The 21,776-nt window shown below is 33.6% G+C and overlaps 3 protein-coding genes across 3 annotated transcripts in view; all 3 read left to right on the top strand.

Moving 5' to 3' along the window:
* The window catches only part of LOC107875365 (serine carboxypeptidase-like 20), a gene marked incomplete in the record, with an annotated part of 8,828 nt that extends 3,532 nt beyond the window's left edge, over nt 1-5,296 (top strand). Inside the window, 12 exon segments of the mRNA XM_047414203.1 lie at nt 1,118-1,194; nt 1,281-1,403; nt 1,575-1,677; nt 1,763-1,800; nt 1,874-1,975; nt 2,356-2,436; nt 2,514-2,756; nt 3,496-3,561; nt 3,669-3,790; nt 4,347-4,460; nt 4,567-4,612; nt 4,910-5,296. Coding sequence (XP_047270159.1) covers nt 1,118-1,194; nt 1,281-1,403; nt 1,575-1,677; nt 1,763-1,800; nt 1,874-1,975; nt 2,356-2,436; nt 2,514-2,756; nt 3,496-3,561; nt 3,669-3,790; nt 4,347-4,460; nt 4,567-4,612; nt 4,910-4,993 — 1,199 coding nt within the window.
* Nucleotides 5,297-6,776: 1,480 nt separating this feature from the next.
* LOC107875367 (serine carboxypeptidase-like 20) lies at nt 6,777-11,802 on the top strand. Its single transcript, XM_047414202.1, has 14 exons — nt 6,777-7,188; nt 7,295-7,440; nt 8,030-8,106; nt 8,193-8,315; nt 8,488-8,590; nt 8,676-8,713; nt 8,787-8,888; nt 9,254-9,334; nt 9,412-9,651; nt 10,363-10,428; nt 10,536-10,657; nt 11,169-11,282; nt 11,389-11,434; nt 11,515-11,802. The coding sequence occupies exons 1-14, from the start codon at nt 7,037-7,039 to the stop codon at nt 11,596-11,598; spliced, it is 1,494 nt and encodes a 497-aa protein (XP_047270158.1). The 5' UTR covers nt 6,777-7,036; the 3' UTR covers nt 11,599-11,802.
* Nucleotides 11,803-12,171: 369 nt separating this feature from the next.
* On the top strand, nt 12,172-15,782 carry LOC107875366 (serine carboxypeptidase-like 20). Its single transcript, XM_016722064.2, has 14 exons — nt 12,172-12,364; nt 12,716-12,861; nt 13,145-13,221; nt 13,312-13,434; nt 13,534-13,636; nt 13,722-13,759; nt 13,833-13,934; nt 14,179-14,259; nt 14,356-14,598; nt 14,677-14,742; nt 14,852-14,973; nt 15,117-15,230; nt 15,331-15,376; nt 15,465-15,782. The coding sequence occupies exons 1-14, from the start codon at nt 12,213-12,215 to the stop codon at nt 15,546-15,548; spliced, it is 1,497 nt and encodes a 498-aa protein (XP_016577550.2). The 5' UTR covers nt 12,172-12,212; the 3' UTR covers nt 15,549-15,782.
* The last annotated feature ends 5,994 nt before the right edge of the window (nt 15,783-21,776 follow it).

Below are 21,776 nucleotides of genomic sequence, written 5' to 3'. Positions count from 1 at the left end.
TAACCTCCCTTATTCTTCATGTTAGTAGTCGCATTTTTTATGAACGGTATGTCATTTGATAGTTACCTCAGTGAAAATCTTGTCTCTGCCACTGCTGTTATGGTTGTTGCAAACTTAAAATGAGGGACTAATAGCATGTTTGTTTAATCTTTAGGTTAAAGAATCCTTACATTATAATGTATTTTCACACGTTGTAGTCGATAACCTCCCTTATTCATCATGTTAGAAGTCCCACTTTTTATGGAAGGTTATGTCATTTGATAGTTACCTTGGTGAAAATTCTGTCTCCACTACTGCTTTTACTATTGTTGCAAACTTAGAATGAGGGACTAATAGCGCATTTGTCTAATCTTTTGGATAAACCGTCCCTGCGCTCACTCTTCCAAGACTTTTGCTCTTAGGTCATTCTATTCGCTATTCGACTTTTCTTGATCTTGCAAATCCTCTCTTTTCCGCTTTCTAAGGAATGTCAAGCCTGTCTGTTTACGAATCCTCTGTTCATGAATCGGATGTGTGATGGGACACCTTCCTTGATGAGGATTGCTAAAATCTTTCTTTTTTAATGAAAAAGACCGGGTTTCTAAGCTAGATGTGGGAAGTGGAGGTTCTGGAGACAAGCTACCTGTGTCATGTAGCTCGTTTAGAGCAATAAGGAATTCATTCTAACAAATAAGATGTATCGAGTTATTAGTCTATTTTCACATGTTGTAGTAGATAACCTCCCTTATTCTTCATGTTAGTATTCCCATTTTTATTGACGGCTATGTCATTTGATATATAGTTATCCTTTTATGGATGTGTGGTTACCTGGAGTTATCTTTCTGATAGTGTAAAAGCTTTTTTTACACATTCAATGTACAAAAGCTGAAAGCTTTTTAATCTTATACACAGGTAATAGGTCAACCAAAACTGTGTTTTGGATTTGACAGTCTCTGCCATTGACATAAAAATGTTGATTTCTCCCTCGACAGATTTGAAAGTTCTTTTAACCAGCTCAAGTAAAAGATGTTAGTTGGAAGTGTAGTCCGTAGAGATGCAGTTGCTAATTCTTATTCATCATAACCAAAGGATTTCTTTGTTTTTTTATAATAAGGAAGGATATTTCTTTTCATTGCAGGACCTTTTAATTTTGAGTTGGGAAAGCCAAGCGGTAGCCTGCCGTCTCTGCATAACAATCCATACAGTTGGTCCAAGGTTATTATTTTTGTTAATTCTACTTGATCATATGCTTGCATTTCATCAGGAATTATGAATATAACGACAGCATTTGATTCTTCCAGGTTTCCAGTGTAATATATCTGGATTCTCCTGTTGGTGTTGGATTATCCTACTCGGGAAATGAATCTGACTATGTGACAGGAGACTTAAAGACTGCATCCGATAGCCACTCGTTTCTCCTCAAGGTAAAAAATATAAAATCAATTCGATAGTCAAATTTGCTTATTATACACTAGAAATCTGAGCAGCTCGCACAGGCGGAGTTCTAAGTTTGATAGTTGTTCCGGATAATAAAATTCATTTATTTCTATGTCCTTATAACTCATTCATGGTCTGCTAAATGATGCTCTCTGTAGTGGTTTGAGATCTACCCGGAGTTCCTCACGAACCCATTTTACATAGCTGGAGAGTCTTATGCTGGAATATATGTGCCAACTCTGTCTTACGAAGTAGCAAAAGGTAATCTGGATCTTCAATGAACATGTATTGGTTGGTGGTGCGCTGGGGGCTAAACAAACTAACCTTCTGCTGCTTATTCTTATAGGCATTGATGCTGGAGTAACGCCCGCTATCAACTTTAAGGTATATATGTTTCAAGATTTTCACTTGTTAACTAGTTGTCTGGGCTGTAAACTCTTTACCTTCTATTGTACAGGGTTACATGGTGGGAAATGGCGTGACAGATGACAAAATAGATGGTAATGCTCTTGTTCCATTTCAACATGGTATGGGCCTCATTTCAGATAAATTGTACGAGGTATTTGCTTCTTCTTGTTTAATTTTTTAGTGCTCGAGTCATTTGACTTCTGAACTTTTTTAGATTTCTGGAAGTCATAGCTGGCAAAACATGATGCTTTGAAGCCTGTAATGCTTTTAATTAGGACACGTTTCAAATCATTGTAGCATACATAACACATATTGGAGGCTTACTAGCTTCAGGTATATATGAGAAGGTTTATCAAACATAGATGAAATTGCCAAAAGATAGCGAATCAGTTCTAATCCGCTAAAAAGACGTCACAAAACATATGTTTAGCTATGTTTATACATCTACCACTCCAATATATCAGCAAAAACATAATCATTGCCTCTTTGTCTATTAGCAACTGGGCCCTGATTATTCTTTTACATGCTCAGGAAGTTACTGTTGCATGCCATGGAAATTTCTACGAACCAATGAGCAGTAACTGTTCAGACAAGCTTTCTGAAGTTGATCTGGTAAGGTGTTATTTTGTTGAGACAGCAATTCATTGATCTGCTTTATTGATCCAAATTCACCTTTTCGCCTATTGCAGGCAGTGAAAGATCTAAACTTGTACGACACTCTAGAACCATGTTACCACAGCAAAGAACCCAGTGTAATTACCACTGGTAACTCGAAACTGCCAATGAGCTTTCGTAAACTAGGTGAAACAGAAAGGCCTCTTCCTGTCAGAAAAAGAATGTTTGGCCGTGCATGGCCTTTTAAAGCTCCAGTAAGAGAGGGACGTGTTCCAACTTGGCCGGAGATTCTCAATGGTTTAGAAGTCCCTTGCACTGTAAGTCACTCTTGATTTTTTTGTTCCTTTTTGTTTGTTCTCTGACTGTTCTCCATTGAATTCCCAACTTAACTTATTACATAAAAACAAATCCATTGCTCTAGCTATGCTTCCTCTTTTGGTTTCCATGAAAGTTGCGAGTACTTTATCTCTTAAAGTATACTTACCCAGTTTCTCTATTGTCTAACTGTTGTCTTCCTAATTTTGAAATTCTATCTTTCCTAGACAACTGATACTCTCCTATCCAAAGATTCAACACCATTCTATATAGAGGATAACTTAATTTAAAAAATTGTGATGTCACAGCTAAAAAAGTCTCAGCGACCCTATTTGCCAAAGGGTCATCTGTCTTCTGATAGTTTCCTTTATACTCAGCTAACGTTATATGGGTGTCAATAAGCTTTCTTATGCATATTTGCTGCATTAAAAGTGGTTCTCAATCAATTGATGAGTGGGGAAGTAGAGCTTTATGGGCCTTTACTTGTTCAAGCATTTTTTTTTTTAATCTTGTCAATAAAATGCGTGAGCAAGAAAACGCTTTAAGCTCGGGACAATTAACCATCCTGTTAATCTTGAATGACTTGAATTTTTAAGTTTTGCAAGGACTTGCTTGTTTTAGAACCCTCGCTTTATCCTATAGTGACCTCTTTAATGAAGTAAGTTCCGTATCTATAACTGGTTTCATATCTATAACTGGTTTACTTTTAATAGTCAGCATAACCTAAGATGAAATATGCAGGATGATCGTGTTGCTACTGCTTGGCTAAACAATGAAGATGTTCGTAAAGCAATTCATGCTGAACAAGTAAGATACGATTTTCTCATCTTGTACTAGCTTTAAAAATGGTGATTTACCTTTATTCATAAAAAATTAGAGTTGGTGATTCACGGTTCAATGTTATGGTACAACAGACAACCGCCACAGGTCCCTGGGAGCTATGCACAGGCAAAATAATTCTAAGTCATGATTCTGGAAGCATGATTAAGTATCATAAAAACCTCACAACTCGGGGATACCGGGCAATCATATACAGGTCCAATTGATTACAACGTTTCTAAATTCTCTATGCATTTTTCTGTCCTTCTGAATTACTGTCGATCCCTCGTTTCAGATGATACAAATCTGATGTCATCTATGGTTTCTTTCTCTCCAATTTAAATGTGCTATGTAAATGTAAAGACTAGTCAATGACTAGCAAATGGTCTACAAGTCGTCAAAGAAAACACGAGTGCCTACATATGCATATCTACTAGATTTGTAACAGTTATTCCTACGTTCCAAGTCCCAACTTATATGACATCTCTTTCCATTTTTCTGATGTCTTAAAATGTTTGACATGATTTTCTATAAACTAGTCTTATGGCTTTCAAGAAACCAATGTCATTACAAGATTTGAGTTTTGATGTAGTGCTTTCTCTATCAAACGAATTCTCAACCATTACTATGACATGTTCTTCCACTATATTCATGTTGTAGTCTGCCTAAGGTAAATGTTGTAAGTGACCAGGTACAAGATCACGTGAAATTATCCGAGGTCCTTTTTGATGATATAATCTGAATGATTATTTTCATTTTTTTGTTTCTTGCAGTGGGGATCACGATATGTGTGTACCATACACCGGTTCAGAAACCTGGACAAGATCACTTGGATATCCGATTGTGGATGAATGGAGGCCTTGGTATGTGAATGGCCAAGTTGCAGGGTATGTCTGCGTGTCTTTCATCTTCTAAGTCCTATTCATTTTCAACCTCTCTCGTACTGTTGCAATTCTGTAAAATCCATTTCAAACGCCGACATCTTTTGCGCAGTTACATACAAGGTTATGCCAACAACCTCGTTTTTCTGACTATTAAGGTATGTTCATAGTCCACGCTCTTTAGCAAGATATTTTGAGTCTCGCATGTCTACTATTTCACCACCAAAACATCTTGAAAGTGAATCATTTTCCATGAATATGATATTTATCTTGTGTGATGGATGGAATATGTGACAAAAGTGGATCTAATGATCGGTCATGTCATATAGACGAGTGGGACATCCAATTGCTTCGATTTAAATTATCCGGAGAATGCAATGCTTGATATATATATATATCAAAAAGAAAATTTTCATTTTTCTTTGATTTGATTGATTGATTTCCGAAATCTTCAGGGAGCTGGACACGCCGTGCCAGAGTACAAACCACGAGAGGCATTGGCGCTCTACAGCCGCTGGCTAGAGGGCAAGAACATATGATAATATGAGTAATGAAGACTGAATTAAGTCCAATTATTTCAGAGATTTAGCAGGAGAATTTTATAAAAGAGAAAATAAGGGAGAAGGATATTGGATTTTTACCATGTAATTGAAGACATATATATATATTGTATCTTCTGACTGTTGAGGCATGCTCATATCAATCTCTCTCCAGTATCGAAGCTCCGTGTCAAGTCAAAATTAGACAAATAAATTGAAACGGAGTAAATAATAAGAAATTTATTGAAGTGGTATGTACAGTCACCCCTTTATAATATTCATGAATTGGTGGATTGTTGTGGAGTTGGATATGTTATATTACCTGCAAAGTTTGAATAAAAGTTACTGCTCATAATATTCACAGCAAAATGAGCTTTTGCTTCACCAAAAAGGGCAAGCATAACATAAATGCAATTTACGTAACTTAATTGAATTAGACCCAAAATATAACGAGGAAATGAGATCACTTGATCTTATGCGTAAAAATGGCGATCTCTTCATTTTTGTTAATTTGTGGCAAGTTTAAATACCAACTTATATCACAGTCAAACATTACAAAAATCTAATGACGTAAATACCAACTTATCAGCTACTCCTTTCGTCCCAAATTTCCTAATTTGATTTCTGATTTTACTTGTCTTTTTTCATTAATCAAGACAAGATAATTTTTTTCCCCATTATACCCTTAGTAATTGATTGCTCCTTGTTACTAAGCATTGAATTATCAAATCTTGAAAAATGTTGCAAAGATTTTGGTAATCCTAATTATCCATGCAAAAAGTGTTTTGTTATCAGTCATATAATAACTCCATCAATATTGAAACTAACAGAATGACACAATTATCAGGAGCAAAATGGTAAAGTTACATTATCAATTTTTGTTTTATGAATATTTGTGCCATCTTAATTTGAGACGGAGAGAGTATTAAAGAACTCTAAGCTATTGGATGTCCCAATTTGTGGCATGGCATCTACACACCATCATCTTTTTGGGACCAATTTGAATTTTGTCCACATGATGATTGATGATTGATGATTGATGATTGATGTGCAAGTTAAGTCAATTAATACTAAGATTCATCAACCTCATTCATATACACGTTTTTCACGAGAGACTCCCACTCATATTCATAATTTCAAAAATTTTAGGACTTAATTTTTGATATCTTTCATATTAATTCATAATATTTTTAATATTATTGAGTTATATGTAATATTTCATTATATAATTTTTGTGAATTTCTACATGTAAAATTATAGTGATTTACATTGAAATTATTATTGAGTTCACGTAAACTACTGGTTTCGGAGATATTTTGTTTTTTTCCATTAGCACCAACGATTTGTTTGCACCAATTGAATTATATCTCGATCGGAAAGAGTCTCACTAAATAGCAAAGGCTGAATAATTCTCCCACCTATCACTGAAGATTGTGGCGAACTGATAACTATTTTTTCATTTTTAACTAAAGATCATGGATTCGAGTCCTGGTAATATGAAGTCACCTTTGGTAGAGAGCTTTTTATTCCCCATAGTCGGACATTCGATGCGATTCGAATTAGTCGAGCTTTAATGTGGATATCGGACATCGAATTCCAACGCGATTTGAACTAGTCAAGCTTTATCAAACACCGGATTGCGATGCGATTCGAATTAGTCAAACTTCACCTAATAAGACTGATATTTTGAGCTCACTCTTTTTCTTCCGTTGAGTCCTTGATATCAAAGTATCAAATGAAATAGTAATCATTTTAGGCTCTAAAAACCCTGGTAAGTAGTACTATATTATTGTTATAAATAGCATATAATTTATTTAATTAGTAATAAAAAAATTAGCTAAAGTGGATTGATTAGATAAGAGTGGTTGGTGAAGTGATTAATTCTGTTTTCTTTTTGCCTTTTGGCTCCCAAACATGGTGGTCCTACAGCGTGCATGAGATGGTTTTATTATTTTTCTCCAATTTGAACTCTAACAAAAAAAAGTAGAGAGATAAGATTTGTTATTTTAATAAGAGCATCATAAGAATCTTGATTTACCAAACATGGCAAGAAAAAACATTTTTTTACATTATAATATAGTGTTAATTAGTTTCTTGGTATTTGTGTTTTTGGTGACAGAAGGGGCACCTCAAAGTGCACTGGTAACTGAACTTCCTGGATTCAATGGCACTTTTCAGTCAAAGCATTATGCTGGGTTTGTATTATTATTATTATTTTGTGTTTTTTTTTTGAAAAAAAAATTGAAACTTTGTATTGCTTTTTTGTATTTTTATCAATATTTTCTTGAAATGGGTTGTCAGGTATGTTAATATAGATGAAAGTCATGGCAAGAAAATGTATTACTACTTTGTTGAATCTGAAAGAAATCCATCAAATGATCCAGTTGTTCTTTGGCTCAATGGTGGACCTGGTTGTTCAAGCTTTGATGGCTTTGTCTATGAGCATGGTAAGAATACTATGTGTGTGTGAGAGAGGTTGACTTTTTAAACTACCATTGGTGGTGAAAATCCTGTCTCCGCTACTGTTTTTACTGCTGTTGCAAAATTAGAATGAGGGATTAATAGTGCATTTGTCTAGTCTTTAGGTTAAAGAATCTGTACAGTATTAGTGTATTTTCACATGTTAGTAGTCGATAGCCTCCCTTATTCGTCATGTTAGTATTCCCATTTTTATTGACGGTTATGTCATTTGATATATAGTTATCCTTTTATGGATGTGTGGTTACCTGGAGTTATCTTTTTGATAGTGTAAAAGCTTTTTTTACACATTCAATGTACAAAAGCTGAAAGCTTTTTAATCTTATACACAGGTAATAGGTCAACCAAAACTGTGTTTTGGATTTGACAGTCTCTGCCATTGACATAAAAATGTTGATTTCTCCCTCGACAGATTTGAAAGTTCTTTTAACCAGCTCAAGTAAAAGATGTTAGTTGGAAGTATAGTCCGTAGAGATGCAGTTGCTAATTCTTATTCATCATAACCAAAGGATTTCTTTGTTTTTTTATAAGAAGGAAGGATATTTCTTTTCATTGCAGGACCTTTTAATTTTGAGTTGGGAAAGCCAAGCGGTAGCCTGCCGTCTCTGCATAACAATCCATACAGTTGGTCCAAGGTTATTATTTTTGTTAATTCTACTTGATCATATGCTTGCATTTCATCAGGAATTATGAATATAACGACAGCATTTGATTCTTCCAGGTTTCCAGTGTAATATATCTGGATTCTCCTGTTGGTGTTGGATTATCTTACTCGGGAAATGAATCTGACTATGTGACAGGAGACTTAAAGACTGCATCCGATAGCCACTCGTTTCTCCTCAAGGTACAAAATATAAACTCAATTCGATAGTCAAATTTGCTTGTTATACACTAGCAATCTGAGCAGCTCACGCAGGCGGAGTTCTAAGTTTGATAGTTGTTCCGGACAATAAAATTCATTTATTTCTATGTCCTTATAACTCATTCATGGTTCTGCTAAATGATGCTCTCTGTAGTGGTTTGAGATCTACCCGGAGTTCCTCACGAACCCATTTTACATAGCTGGAGAGTCTTATGCTGGAATATATGTGCCAACTCTGTCTTACGAAGTAGCAAAAGGTAATCTGGATCTTCAATGAACATGTATTGGTTGGTGGTGCGCTGGGGGCTAAACAAACTAACCTTCTGCTGCTTATTCTTATAGGCATTGATGCTGGAGTAACGCCCGCCATCAACTTTAAGGTATATATGTTTCAAGATTTTCACTTGTTAACTAGTTGTCTGGGCTGTAAACTCTTTACGTTCTATTGTACAGGGTTACATGGTGGGAAATGGCGTGACAGATGACAAAATAGATGGTAATGCTCTTGTTCCATTTCAACATGGTATGGGCCTCATTTCAGATAAATTGTACGAGGTATTTGCTTCTTCTTGTTTTAGTGCTCGAGTCATTTAACTTCTGAACTTTTTTAGATTTCTGGAAGTCATAGCTGGCAAAACATGATGCTTTGAAGCCTGTAATGCTTTAAATTAGGACACGTTTCAAATCATTGTAGCATACATAACACATATTGGAGGCTTACTAGCTTCAGGTATATATGAGAAGGTTTATCAAACATAGATGAAATTGCCAAAAGATAGCGATCAGTTCTAATCCGCTAAAAAGACGTCACAAAACATATGTTTGGCTATGTTTATACATCTACCACTCCAATACATCAGCAAAAACATAATCATTGCCTCTTTGTCTATTAGCAACTGATTATTCTTTTACATGCTCAGGAAGTTACTGTTGCATGCCATGGAAATTTCTACGAACCAATGAGCAGTAACTGTTCAGACAAGCTTTCTGAAGTTGATCTGGTAAGGTGTTATTTTGTTGAGACAGCAATTCATTGATCTTCTTTATTGATCCAAATTCACCTTTTCGCCTATTGCAGGCAGTGAAAGATCTAAACTTGTACGACACTCTAGAACCATGTTACCACAGCAAAGAACCCAGTGTAATTACCACTGGTAACTCGAAACTGCCAATGAGCTTTCGTAAACTAGGTGAAACAGAAAGGCCTCTTCCTGTCAGGAAAAGAATGTTTGGTCGTGCATGGCCTTTTAAAGCTCCAGTAAGAGAGGGACATGTTCCAACTTGGCCGGAGATTCTCAATGGGCAACTCCCTTGCACTGTAAGTCACTCTTGATGTTTTGTTTCCTTTGTTTGTTCTCTAATGGCTCTCCATTGAATTCCCGACTTAACTTATTACATATCAAAACAAGTTCATTGCTCTAGCTATGCTTCCTCCTTTGGTTTCCATGAAAGTTACTTGTTTATCTTTTAAGTATTCTATTGTCCAACCGTTGCCTTCCCAATGTTGAATTCTATCTTTCCATGACAACAGGTACTGTCCTATCCATTAATTCAACATAATTCTATATAGAGGATAATTTAATATCAAAAATTGTAATGTCACAGTGTTAATATAGTCACAGCAAGCCTATATGCCAAAGGGTCTATCTAGATGTCTTCTGATAGTTTCTTTTGTACTCAGTGAATCGTGTTATATGGGTGTCAATAACCTTTTTTTTTATGCATATTTGCTGTGTTAAAAGTGGTTCTCAATCAATTGATGATTGGGAAAGTAGACCTTTATTGGCCTTTTCTTGTTCAAACTGTTTCACTTTTTTTATTTTTCCAATAACAACGTGAACAAGAAGAGGCTGTAAGCTCGGGACAAATAATCATCCTGTTAATATTGAATGAACTTGGATTTTCTGATGCCGTAATTTTTAGTTATTTCAAGCTTATTTTATTCCCTCTTTGAGAAATTCATAACTTATATGGAGTAGATTTCCGTGTCTCATTTTGACAGTCACATAATCTGAGATGAAATATGCAGGATGAACGTGTTGCTACTGTGTGGCTAAACAATGAAGATGTTCGTAAAGCAATTCATGCTGACCAAGTAAGATGCAATTTTCTCATCTCGTACTAGCTTTAAAGATGGTGATTTAACGTTAATTCTTTACAAATTGAGTTGGTGATTTACGGTTCAATGCTTTGGTACAACAGACAACTGTCGCAGGTCCCTGGGAGCTATGCACAGACAAAATAAGTCTAAATCATGATTCTGGAAGCATGATAAAATATCACAAAAACCTCACATCTGGGGGATATCGGGCACTCATATACAGGTTCAGTTGATTACCAAGTCTCTAACTTCTCTTTATGCATTTTTGTGTCCTTTGAATTACCGGATGTCCCTCATTTCAAATGATACAAATCTTACATATCATCTATGGGCTCCAATTTAAATGTGCTATGTAAATGTAAAGACTTTTCAATGACCAGCAAATGGTCCACAAGCCGTCAAAGAAAATATGAGTGCCTACATATGCATCTAGCAGATCAGTTACAGTTACTCCTACAATCCCAACTTATATGACACTCTTTTCATTTTGTGACGTCTTAACATGTTTGACATGATTTTCTATATACTGCTTTTATAGATTTCAAGAATCCAATGCCATTACAAAGTTTGAGTTTTGACGTAATGTTTCTCTATCAAACTAACTTTCAACCCATGTAGTAGGCAGCCTAGATGAATGTCGTTATTAACCATGTACCTGAACACATGCAACCGAGATGTTTTTTGACAGATGCTATAATTGGAATAATTATATTAATTTCCTTTGTTTCTTGCAGTGGGGATCACGACATGTGTGTACCATACACCGGTTCAGAAACCTGGACAAGGTCACTTGGATATCCGATTGTGGATGAATGGAGGCCTTGGTATGTGAATGGCCAAGTTGCAGGGTATGTCTGCGTGTCTTTCATCTTCTAAGTCCTATTCATTTTTCACCTCTCTAATACCGTTGCAATTCTGTAAAATCCATTTCAAACGCTAAAATCTTTTGTGCAGTTACATACAGGGTTATGCCAACAACCTCATTTTTATGACTATTAAGGTATGTTCATAGCAAGAGATATTTTCATTTTTCTATTATTTCTTTGATTTGATTGATTGATTGATTTCCGGAATCTTCAGGGAGCTGGACACACCGTGCCAGAGTACAAACCACGAGAGGCATTGGCGTTCTACAGCCGCTGGCTAGAGGGCAAGAACATATGATAATATGAATAATGAAGACTGAATTAGTAGACATTATTAAGTCCAATTATTTCAGAGAGATTTTTCTTTTCCCTATGGACTCTTAGCAGGAGAATTTTATAAAAGAGAAAATAAGGGAGAAGGATATTGGATATTTACCATGTAATTGAAGACTTATATTGTATCTTCTGACTGTTAATGCAAGCTCATATCAATCTCTCTCCAGTATTCATCTATCTTATTTACTTTGTTAAGCTCAGTGCCAAGTCAAAATCAGACAAACAAATTGAAACGGAGTAAATACTAAGAAATTTGTGGCAAGTTCAAAGGACCTTTTTTGTCAAGTTCACAGTCAAAACATTACAAAAATTTAATGACTTAAATACCAACTTATCAGGTAGTATTAAAGAACTCTGAGCTATATAAGTATATCAGATAATAGTCAATTTACTATATAAACTGACTTTTAACTGTTTTTGAAGACTAGATTAGATTGCATTAATGTTGTCTAGCCAAAATTGATGGAGTAGTTATTAATATGATGGTAAAGTTAATTCTCTCAGACTATAAAAACTCATCATTTGTGTTGTTTTATAGAGAACATTAAAGAAATAATTTTTGATATATCATCAAACATGGCAAGAGAAAACATTTTTTTACACTATAATATAGTGTTAATTAGTTTCTTGGCATTTTTGTTTTTGGTAACAGAAGGGGCACCTAAAAGTGCCCTGGTATCACAAATCCCTGGCTTCAATGGCAATTTTCAGTCAAAACATTATGCAGGGTTTGTATTATTCTCTTCATTTTCAACCTTTCTGTTTGTGATTAGAAAAAAAAAAAGTTGATTTTTTCTTGAATTATGGAGATTTTTGTCTATCAGAACCAGTCTCTCTTAGAGATAAGACTGTATATGCACCACCCTCCCCAGACGTCACTTGTGGGATGACACTAGATACCATGTTGTGGTGGTGGTGAGTTTTGTCTATCGGAGACAGCCTCTCTATCTTTACAGAATAGGGTAAGGCTGCATATATGCACCATTATCCGCAGACCCGCTGGTAGAATTATGCATGTTAGTGTGGTTGTTATTGTGATTTTTGTACTTTTCTGAATATTTCTTGTAATGGTTTCTCAGGTATGTTACCATAGACGAAAAACATGGCAAGAAATTGTATTACTACTTTGTTGAGTCTGAAAGAAATCCATCAAAGGATCCAGTTGTTCTTTGGCTCAATGGTGGACCTGGCTGTTCAGGCTTTGATGGCTTTGTCTTTGAGAATGGTAACAACTCTACTTCTACTTAGGGCCGGAATGTGGTTCATTTGAAACCCCTTTACAAAAAATTACATTTCATATACGAATTTTGGCTAAAGCCAATGAGCCGCGCTTTTTATCAGTGAAGTTGTAGATAACAATTTGATCCAGAAAAAGGGACCCAAAATGCCTGTGTCTTTTAAAGAAAAAAGTTAACAATTCGTGTAACAGTTGATTCCTTTAGTTGGAAATGTAGTTCATATTTCTTGTTTTTTTATAATAAGGAAGATATATTTTCTTTACATTGCAGGACCTTTTAGTTTTGAGTTGGGAAAGACAAATGATAGCCTGCCTTCTCTGCATAACAATCCATACAGTTGGTCCAAGGTTATTATTTGTGTTAATTCTACTTGATCATACGCTTGCATTTCATTAGGCACTCATTATGAATATAATTACATTATTTGACTCTTCCAGGTTTCCAGTGTAATATATCTCGACTCTCCTGCTGGTGTTGGATTTTCTTACTCGGGAAATAAATCCGACTATGTAACAGGAGACTTAAAGACTGCATCTGATAGCCACTCGTTTCTCCTCAAGGTAACATTACATGAACTTGGTTTGATAGTTGAAGTTACTAGTTTTTAGCTAGCTATGTCCTGACTCATTCATGGTTCTGCTAAATGATGCTCGTGCTAGTGGTTTGAGATCTATCCGGAGTTCCTCACGAACCCATTTTACATATCTGGAGAGTCCTATGCTGGAATTTATATACCAACTCTGTCTCACGAAGTAGTAAAAGGTAATCTGGACCGTAAATGAACATGTATTGGTTGATGGCGGGCACTCGGGCTAAACAAATTAACCTTCCGCTGCTTATGTTTTAGGTATTGATGCTGGAGTAAAGCCTGCTATCAACTTTAAGGTATATACATTTCGAGATTTGCACGTGTTAACTAGTTGTCTGGGCTGTTAGCTCTTTATGTTCTATCGCACAGGGTTACATGGTGGGAAATGGCGTGACAGATGAAATAATAGACGGTAATGCTCTTGTTCCATTTCAACATGGTATGGGCCTCATTTCAGATAAATTATACGAGGTATTTGCTTCTTCGTGTTTAGTTCTTTCAAGTGCTTACTAGCTTAGGTATATGTGAGAAAGTTTATCAAACATAGATGAAATCGCCAGAAGATAGTGATCAATTCTAATCCACCAAAGAAGATTCTACGAAAGAAATGTTAAGCTATGTTTATACATCTACGACTCCAATATATCAGCAAAAACATAATCGTTGCCTCTGTGTCTATTAGCAACCGGTCCTGATTATTCTTTTTCATGCTCAGGAAGTTACCGTTGCATGTCATGGAAATTTCTACAAACCAGTGGATAAGAATTGTAAAGAAAAGCTAGCTAAAATTGATCAGGTAAGGTGTTATTCTGTCATACTTGATTCATGTTGTCGTGACAGCAATTCATTGCGCTGCTGTATTGTCCCAAATTCACCTTTTCGTGTATTGCAGGATGTTAAGGATCTAAACGTTTATGACATTCTAGAACCGTGTTACCACAGCAAAGAACCTAGTGGAATTACCTCCGATAACTCAAAATTGCCAATGAGCTTTCGTACACTAGGTGAGACAGAAAGGCCTCTTCCAGTCAGAAAAAGAATGTTTGGCCGTGCATGGCCTTTTAAAGCTCCAGTAAGAGAGGGACTTGTCCCAACTTGGCCGGAGCTTCTCAATGGTGGAAACGTCGCTTGCACAGTAAGTCACTCCTGATTTTTTTTGTTTCCTTTTCTTTGTTCTCTTTATCAGGCACATAATCAGATACGAAATGTGAAGGATGATCGTGTTGCAACTGTGTGGCTAAACAATGAAGAAGTCCGTAAAGCACTTCACGCTGAACAAGTAAGATACAATTTTCTCATCGATCTTGTACTAGCTTTAAAAGATGATCATGATTTGCCTTTACTCCAAAATATAAAATAGAATTGGTGATTCACTGTTCAATCAACAGAAAACTGTGACAGGTCCGTGGATGCTATGCACAAACAACTTAAAGTTCAGTCATGATTCTGGAAGCATGATTCAGTATCACAAAAACCTCACAGATCGGGGATATCGGGCACTCATATACAGGTTCAATGGATTGCCAAGTCTCTTTATAACTTGTCGATATGCATTTCTCTCTCCTTTTGAATTACTCGTGTATTGTTATGTAAACACCTATAAAGAAAACTAGTCGTCCCTGTGCAGAACGATTATGTTCTTCTTTTTTGCAGTGGGGATCACGATATGTGTGTGCCATACACTGGTTCAGAAAAATGGACAAGTTCACTTGGATATCCGATCGTGGATGAATGGAGGCCTTGGTATGTGAATGAACAAGTTGCAGGGTATGTCTGCGCGTCTTTCATCTTCTAAATCCTGTTCGCGTTTAACTTCTCTAACGCGCTCCAATTCATTCTGTAAAATCCATTTCAAATTTTTGTGCAGTTACATACAAGGTTATGCTAACAACCTCACTTTTCTGACTATTATGGTAGGTAGATCTATGTTCATATCAAGAAATATTTTTCATTTTGGTAATGTTCATATACCTTCTTTTTTTTTCGACACAAAATCTTCAGGGATCTGGACACACTGTGCCGGAGTACAAACCACGAGAGGCGTTGGCGTTCTACACCCGCTGGCTAGAAGGCAAGAACATATGATAATATGAATAATGAAGACTGAATTAATTAGTAGACATTAATTAAGTCCAATTATTTCAGAGAGATTTCTCTTTTTCCCTATGACTCTTCTTTAAAAAGGAATTTCTTTGTAAAAAAGAGTGATGAAGGGAGAAGGATATTAGATTTTTACCATATAATTGAAGATATATACTACTATATTGTATCTTATTACTTACTTTTTATGCATATATATGCTCATAGTAATTTCTCTCCGGTTTAAGCTCATCAGCAAGCATCAAGTTAATAAGATTCATTTATACTTCTACATGATTACATAAAATGAATTAAAGTAATGAACACAAAAATCTAATATTGATTAAAAAAAATTATAAATTTCAAACGCCATAAATATAATACTCATTTTTACATGTTCTCCTTATCTCTACAAATACGTAAATAAAATTAAAATCCTACAATTAGTAAAATTATGTAGACGGACTAATAAAAATAACAAAATCGGTTATAATGAGGTTTGTCAAGATAAAATATGTCTATTTTGAGTTTAGAACTTATATGAACAGTTATTTGAGTTTTTCTCCTTTTTTAAATTTCATGTCAAATTAAATTATTTCACATAAATTCATCAAGTGAAATCGAGAAAACAAGTCATATAATACAACATTTACTCTAATTTACCTTTATTATCCTTATTTAACATGAATTATTTTTATTAATCCATTTAAAAATAAGAATACATTTTTTTAAAATTGGATAAAATAATGACATAAATATCTTCTCTTTTTTATTTTATTTTTTTGAATGGAAGGATAAGTATCAGGAAATAGTTGATGCTCCAGATTTTAATAATTTCCTTTTTTTATTAGATTATGCCAAGTCGAATAACGACAAATAAAGTAAAACAATAATAACAATATGTTCATCAAATCTCAAGTGAATTACATTAGATGATGTGGTCATCCTATTATAAGTCATTATATTTTACAAAAAGAAATAAATTTAAAAGGTTTAGTTGACTATAGAGTTTGAAATTGAAATTTGAACAATGAAATTTTGAGTTTTAAAAATTTGCAAGTTGAGTTCGTATATATATTTTACTTAAAAAATAAAATAAAATAAAATTTGGTGCATAAAAGTCCAAAAATTTTAGAAAGATCAAATTTTTAAAATTTAATTAAATTTTATAATCAAATAAATATTTGAAGATATATTTTAAAATCAACTGTAATTTATATTTATGTTTAACACTAGCTAAGTTTCCATGTAGTGTGTTATGTATGTATTTATGAATCTTCTATAAAAGAATTGCAAAAAGATTATACTAAAAAGGTTTCTGAAATAGTCCTCTTCAAATTTGAAACAGAAATTTGATTATTCTAATTAAAAACTTCTGACTGCCTTATCTTTTTTGTGGACAAAAAGAGTATATTTTTAATTTAAAAAAACTGCAGTGCGAAGACGGTCCAAGTGGCATATTCGAAGGCGGAAGATTTGTTCGTTAAAGTTGCTTCCACTACAAGTCCCAAAAGGACAAAACATACGCATATTTAAAAATTACTCCGTACTTTTTTTTTCACCCACAATATTTGTATTTAAGTCCCAATTAATTCAAATCATACGTTGCAGGATCCATTAAGGTGATAACGCTCTCAATAAAATTTTCTTCATATTTACTTATACGAATCATTTTTTATTTATTTATTACCTAAAACAACAATAGATTTCATAATATCAATTTTATCTTTAATAAAATAATATATAATTACACAAGCATTTATTATTTATTTTATCTATAAATTAATAAAGTTATTTTTAAAAGAATTTCAAATCAAATTAATACATATAAATTGAGACGAAGAAAATAAAAAAATAATGAATAAAAACAAGACAGATTTAAAAACTTTTAAAAAGAGTTATTATAAGGTGTTAAAGTGAATGTGACACTTATTATGGGGTGTTGGAAGAACATCAAACATGGGACAGGTGGTAATGGATATTGTTTTTGATATTGGTCCCATAATCCTCTTATTAATTCAATTGAACTTTGAGCTTTAAGTCCGTCACAGTCCAACTTCACCACATTCAAAAATTTTATTCCCAATATATTCATGATACTAGATAACATTTGTGCATGTAATCATACAACAACAACAATAACATAACATAGTCACTAAAATTTGGGGAGTACAACTACCTTTTAGAGGTAGAAAAGTTGCTTTTAAAAGTCCATCAACTCAAGTGAAATAAATCAAAATAATAATTAAACGAAACAAGAGATAGTGGAGAAAAATATGACAGCTAATAGCAAAACAGTGTGGAGCATATAAGCAGGACCCATAAAAACAACAAGAAGGTGCAAATATCTAAACATAGAAAACAACAGTAGACGAATAGCAAAAGCCAAAGATTACACGAATAGGCTAATATTACGAGAAACAAGGTGCTCTACACTACCACCAAGCCAAATAAAAGCCAAATAAAAGAATAGGCTAGTTCTAAGACACTCTCAAGTACCTATTAATCTTTCATATTTATTTGTGACTTCCACAAACTCCCATGTATTATTTAAGATTATGTCTTCAATAAGCTGAAAATACTTTATATCCTGTCTAATTATTTCTCCTGAATACTTCTTCGGCATACTTTTGTCTCTGCTCATCCTCACTATATCCAATCTCTAACAACTCCTCACTCGACATCCACACATCTCTTCTTCATATGTTCAAACCATCTCAGCCTCCCTTTCTCATCTTGTCCACCATAGAGGCTATTTAGGCTTTGTCTCGAATGTCCTCATTCCTAATCCTATCGCTCTTAATATGTTCATCTCAACATCCCCAATTGCACCACCTATATCTTTTGAACATGAAAGTTCTTGATTGATCAATACTCCACCCCATACAATAAAGTTGATCCAAACACCATATGTAATCATACAAACACATAATCAACAACAACATATTCACCAGGGTATATATGGGGAAGGTGGAATGTATGTATGCCTTACCGTACGAGGTAGAGAGGCCAGACCATCGACCCAAATGCCACAAATCCAAGTAAAAGGAGAAGAAAATAATGAAGAAAGCATACAATTAATAGGGAAAGCAGTGCAAGCCTACACACAAGAAACAATAACATGGTAAGCAAAACACAATAAACAACATATGGCAATAGATATGATCAAGAGCCAGAACTACAAGGATGCGACTAGTACTATGACAAACACCAACACTCGACTCCCTGCTAACCTTCTACCCTAATACGCGTCCTTCACATCTTCTTATCCAAACACATAATCACATCGCATAATCAAAATGAAATGTCCGAGTGTCCCGCAACGCTTGTACACAATTAACAATATATATATTTATTCTTTATTCTTGCTTCCTCGGTAATCTCAACAGATACATTTTCTGTAGCTAAAAGAAAAAGAAAAAGATGGTAAATGAAATTACCAGAAAAGTTAAACAGCAGAATTGTTAATACCAGAACAAGGATCAACATGAGAAGGCAAAGTGTTCATAAAGAGAGGGCGATCTTTAGAGTCTTCTTCTTCCTCATCATCAGAGGCATAAGTTGTTAGATTAACACAAGCGCATCGCTCCAATGAAGCGAAGAATGCCGAGGCGACACTAGTGCCGAACCACCTCGCAATACCATCAATCTTTTCGCACGACATTCTTGATTGATTGAATATTACTTTTGCTCGACCAAAGAAGAGATCTCTCCAGTCGAGCAAAGAGAAGAGGGTCTTTGTGTGTCCTGTTTTGGAGAAAAGGGAAAATGGAACAGGGATAGGCGAGGAGAATGGTCAATGTGACAGGTGGTGGGTGGGTACTTTGCGAGTCATTATATAAATGAAACCAACCTTAAAATATTAATTATAACAAATAACAAATAAAATTACAATTAATAATATTTTAATTTTTTTCTTAAAAACACGTGAAATCTACTCTCTTATTTTCAATTCCCTATTTTTACTCTATTTTACCTATTTCACTTCCCCTAAACTTTCTTTTTTTTTTTTTTTTCAAATTCCATATGAAATTCCATATCTTGATAAAGATCATTTCCACTTTTTAAGGTAAGTTTTTATTTAGTTAATGCATGTTATTTTTTTTCTATTTAATTTCTGTTAAGGTGTTTTAGTGTCGCCATTTTTCAAAATTAATTTGCAAAACTCGTTTTTTTGGGTTTATTTTTTTTCTGTTGAAATAATACGAGTTGATGTATAATGTCTCAACATGCAAATCGTAGTAGTTCAGTTAGAGAAAATCAATCGAAGAATTTAGTTTCCGATGAACTACCATCGTTTAGTCTTGGTTTAACACAAGACCAAGATTTTAACTTGGGTTCTACTAATATTCTGGCTAATGAAGGTGTTATCGTTGAAGAGTTGAGATCGAAGCACTGTAACAATCCCCAAAAGATTGTGGAGCATTGACAAAATCTTCATCCCCAAAATCTATAAAATTTCAAAAATCAATGAAAAGGAGAAAATTGGATGAAAAATGAGAATGTAGTAAAATTGCAAGTCCTGTTGCATCAGATTATGAATCTAAATAAGAAAAAGTGGAGGAGGTATGGTACTAAAATTTGTGTAAGATATTTGTATTTATCAATGGCCAGGTTTTTGTATATATATTTTTATATAGAAGTGTATTATGTATTCTGAAAATACATTTGTTATATAATTTGTATATGTGTTGTGATACTCTGTTCTTGAAAATTAATTGTACAATTCATGTATTCACAAAATACATATGTTTTTGTTGAAATATAATTCTAATATGGATTATGAAAATACATTCAATTTAGATATGTGTTTCTATGTTTATCTCTAAGAATTTTATTCGATGTTAAGTTGTATTTGATAGTTATTACATTTTGAATGTAATATGTAGTTCTTGTTTGTTGAAATGTATTTTTTACATACATCAGGTGACGATAATTTTTGTATTTTGATGTGTTGATAACTTAGATATTGACTAGTAATGTAACTTTTAGGATGTATTTTCTTAAATACATATGATGCACTGTTTAGACATATAATTGTATTTTTATGTTGTATAGGCGTTGCGTTCTCAAAATATATATGGCAAGAGTAATTCATGTGTATGTTTCAACTGTTGACGGTGTTCCAACTATTGATTTTGATCCAGATCTTCTTCGCACGAGATATGCTTTAATGTTGTGGCATTATGGTTCGAGAAAAGAAGAAGAGAAGGCACAAAGTGATGATGAAGCACCAATGAGGCATCTTAGGGATATTGGGATAAGAGAAGATATTGAAGTTTATGATATTTGAAGATTATTTTGAATTTGTTGTATTTTACAATAATGAACTTTAGGTAGACTAAGATTTAGTTGAATATTTCTTAGGTTTCATATGTCACTTTAATGTTGAAAATTGATATCTTAATATTTTCTTTGTTGTAATTGTTAGATTTTTTATGTTTAAATTTCTAAAATACAGTTGTTCGTGCTTAGTTTATGCTACTGTTATGCATATTTTGGTATGAATATGTGCTTTCTAGTTTTGAATATAATTTTCAGCATTGAATATGTATGTTTCAGTCATTATATGTATTTTTCAGTTATGCATTTGTATTTTCATTTTATGCATATGTATTTTTGAGTAATGCATATGTATTTTGAACAATGTATGCGCTTTTTTTCATCACATATACTTCTGAATAATACATAATTATTGTATAGTTTTACATAAGTCTATATATTTTTATGATGCGTATATATTTATGATTAATACATGAGTATTTTACCAGAAATGCGTATATATATATATATATATATATATATTTGTCTGAATATATACTTTTTTGGTCATGCATATTTATGTGTATTTGTCCAGTTTAATACATATGTATTTATGAGTTATTCATAAATTTTTTCATATATGTATATATATCTATGAATAATGCATATTAATGTATGATTAATGTATATGTTTTTTTTTTAAAAAAAATGTATTTAAAGTTTTAGTTATGTAATTGATAAGTCATTATGTATTCTTAATTACTTTTATTTATTACATAAATGTATGTTAACTTATTCTTATTTTTTATAGATTGGCATAGGTTTTTATTAGATTCTCATATGTATTTTTTTTAGATTAAAAATTTGACTTGTGTAACGTACAGTTCATTAAATATAAATAAATGATGTTACACGTCTTGTATACTATATTCTTAATGATAGCATTTGCAACAATTTAACTACAAAAAGTTC

Source organism: Capsicum annuum, chromosome 6 (assembly GCF_002878395.1).
Source record: "Capsicum annuum cultivar UCD-10X-F1 chromosome 6, UCD10Xv1.1, whole genome shotgun sequence".
Classification (NCBI taxonomy): domain Eukaryota; kingdom Viridiplantae; phylum Streptophyta; class Magnoliopsida; order Solanales; family Solanaceae; genus Capsicum; species Capsicum annuum.
This window is presented reverse-complemented; position numbering and strand designations above follow the sequence as displayed.

Bases quoted from the DNA above. Each gene is read 5' to 3' on its own strand.
- LOC107875367 (XM_047414202.1), top strand. From the start codon at position 7,037: ATGGCAAGAAAAAACATTTTTTTACATTATAATATAGTGTTAATTAGT. The intron at 8,889-9,253 runs GTATTTGCTTCT...TTACATGCTCAG, and splicing joins TTTCAGATAAATTGTACGAG to GAAGTTACTGTTGCATGCCA. The intron at 11,283-11,388 runs GTATGTCTGCGT...TCTTTTGTGCAG, and splicing joins GTGAATGGCCAAGTTGCAGG to TTACATACAGGGTTATGCCA.
- LOC107875366 (XM_016722064.2), top strand. From the start codon at position 12,213: ATGGCAAGAGAAAACATTTTTTTACACTATAATATAGTGTTAATTAGT. The intron at 13,637-13,721 runs GTAATCTGGACC...CTTATGTTTTAG, and splicing joins GTCTCACGAAGTAGTAAAAG to GTATTGATGCTGGAGTAAAG. The intron at 13,935-14,178 runs GTATTTGCTTCT...TTTCATGCTCAG, and splicing joins TTTCAGATAAATTATACGAG to GAAGTTACCGTTGCATGTCA.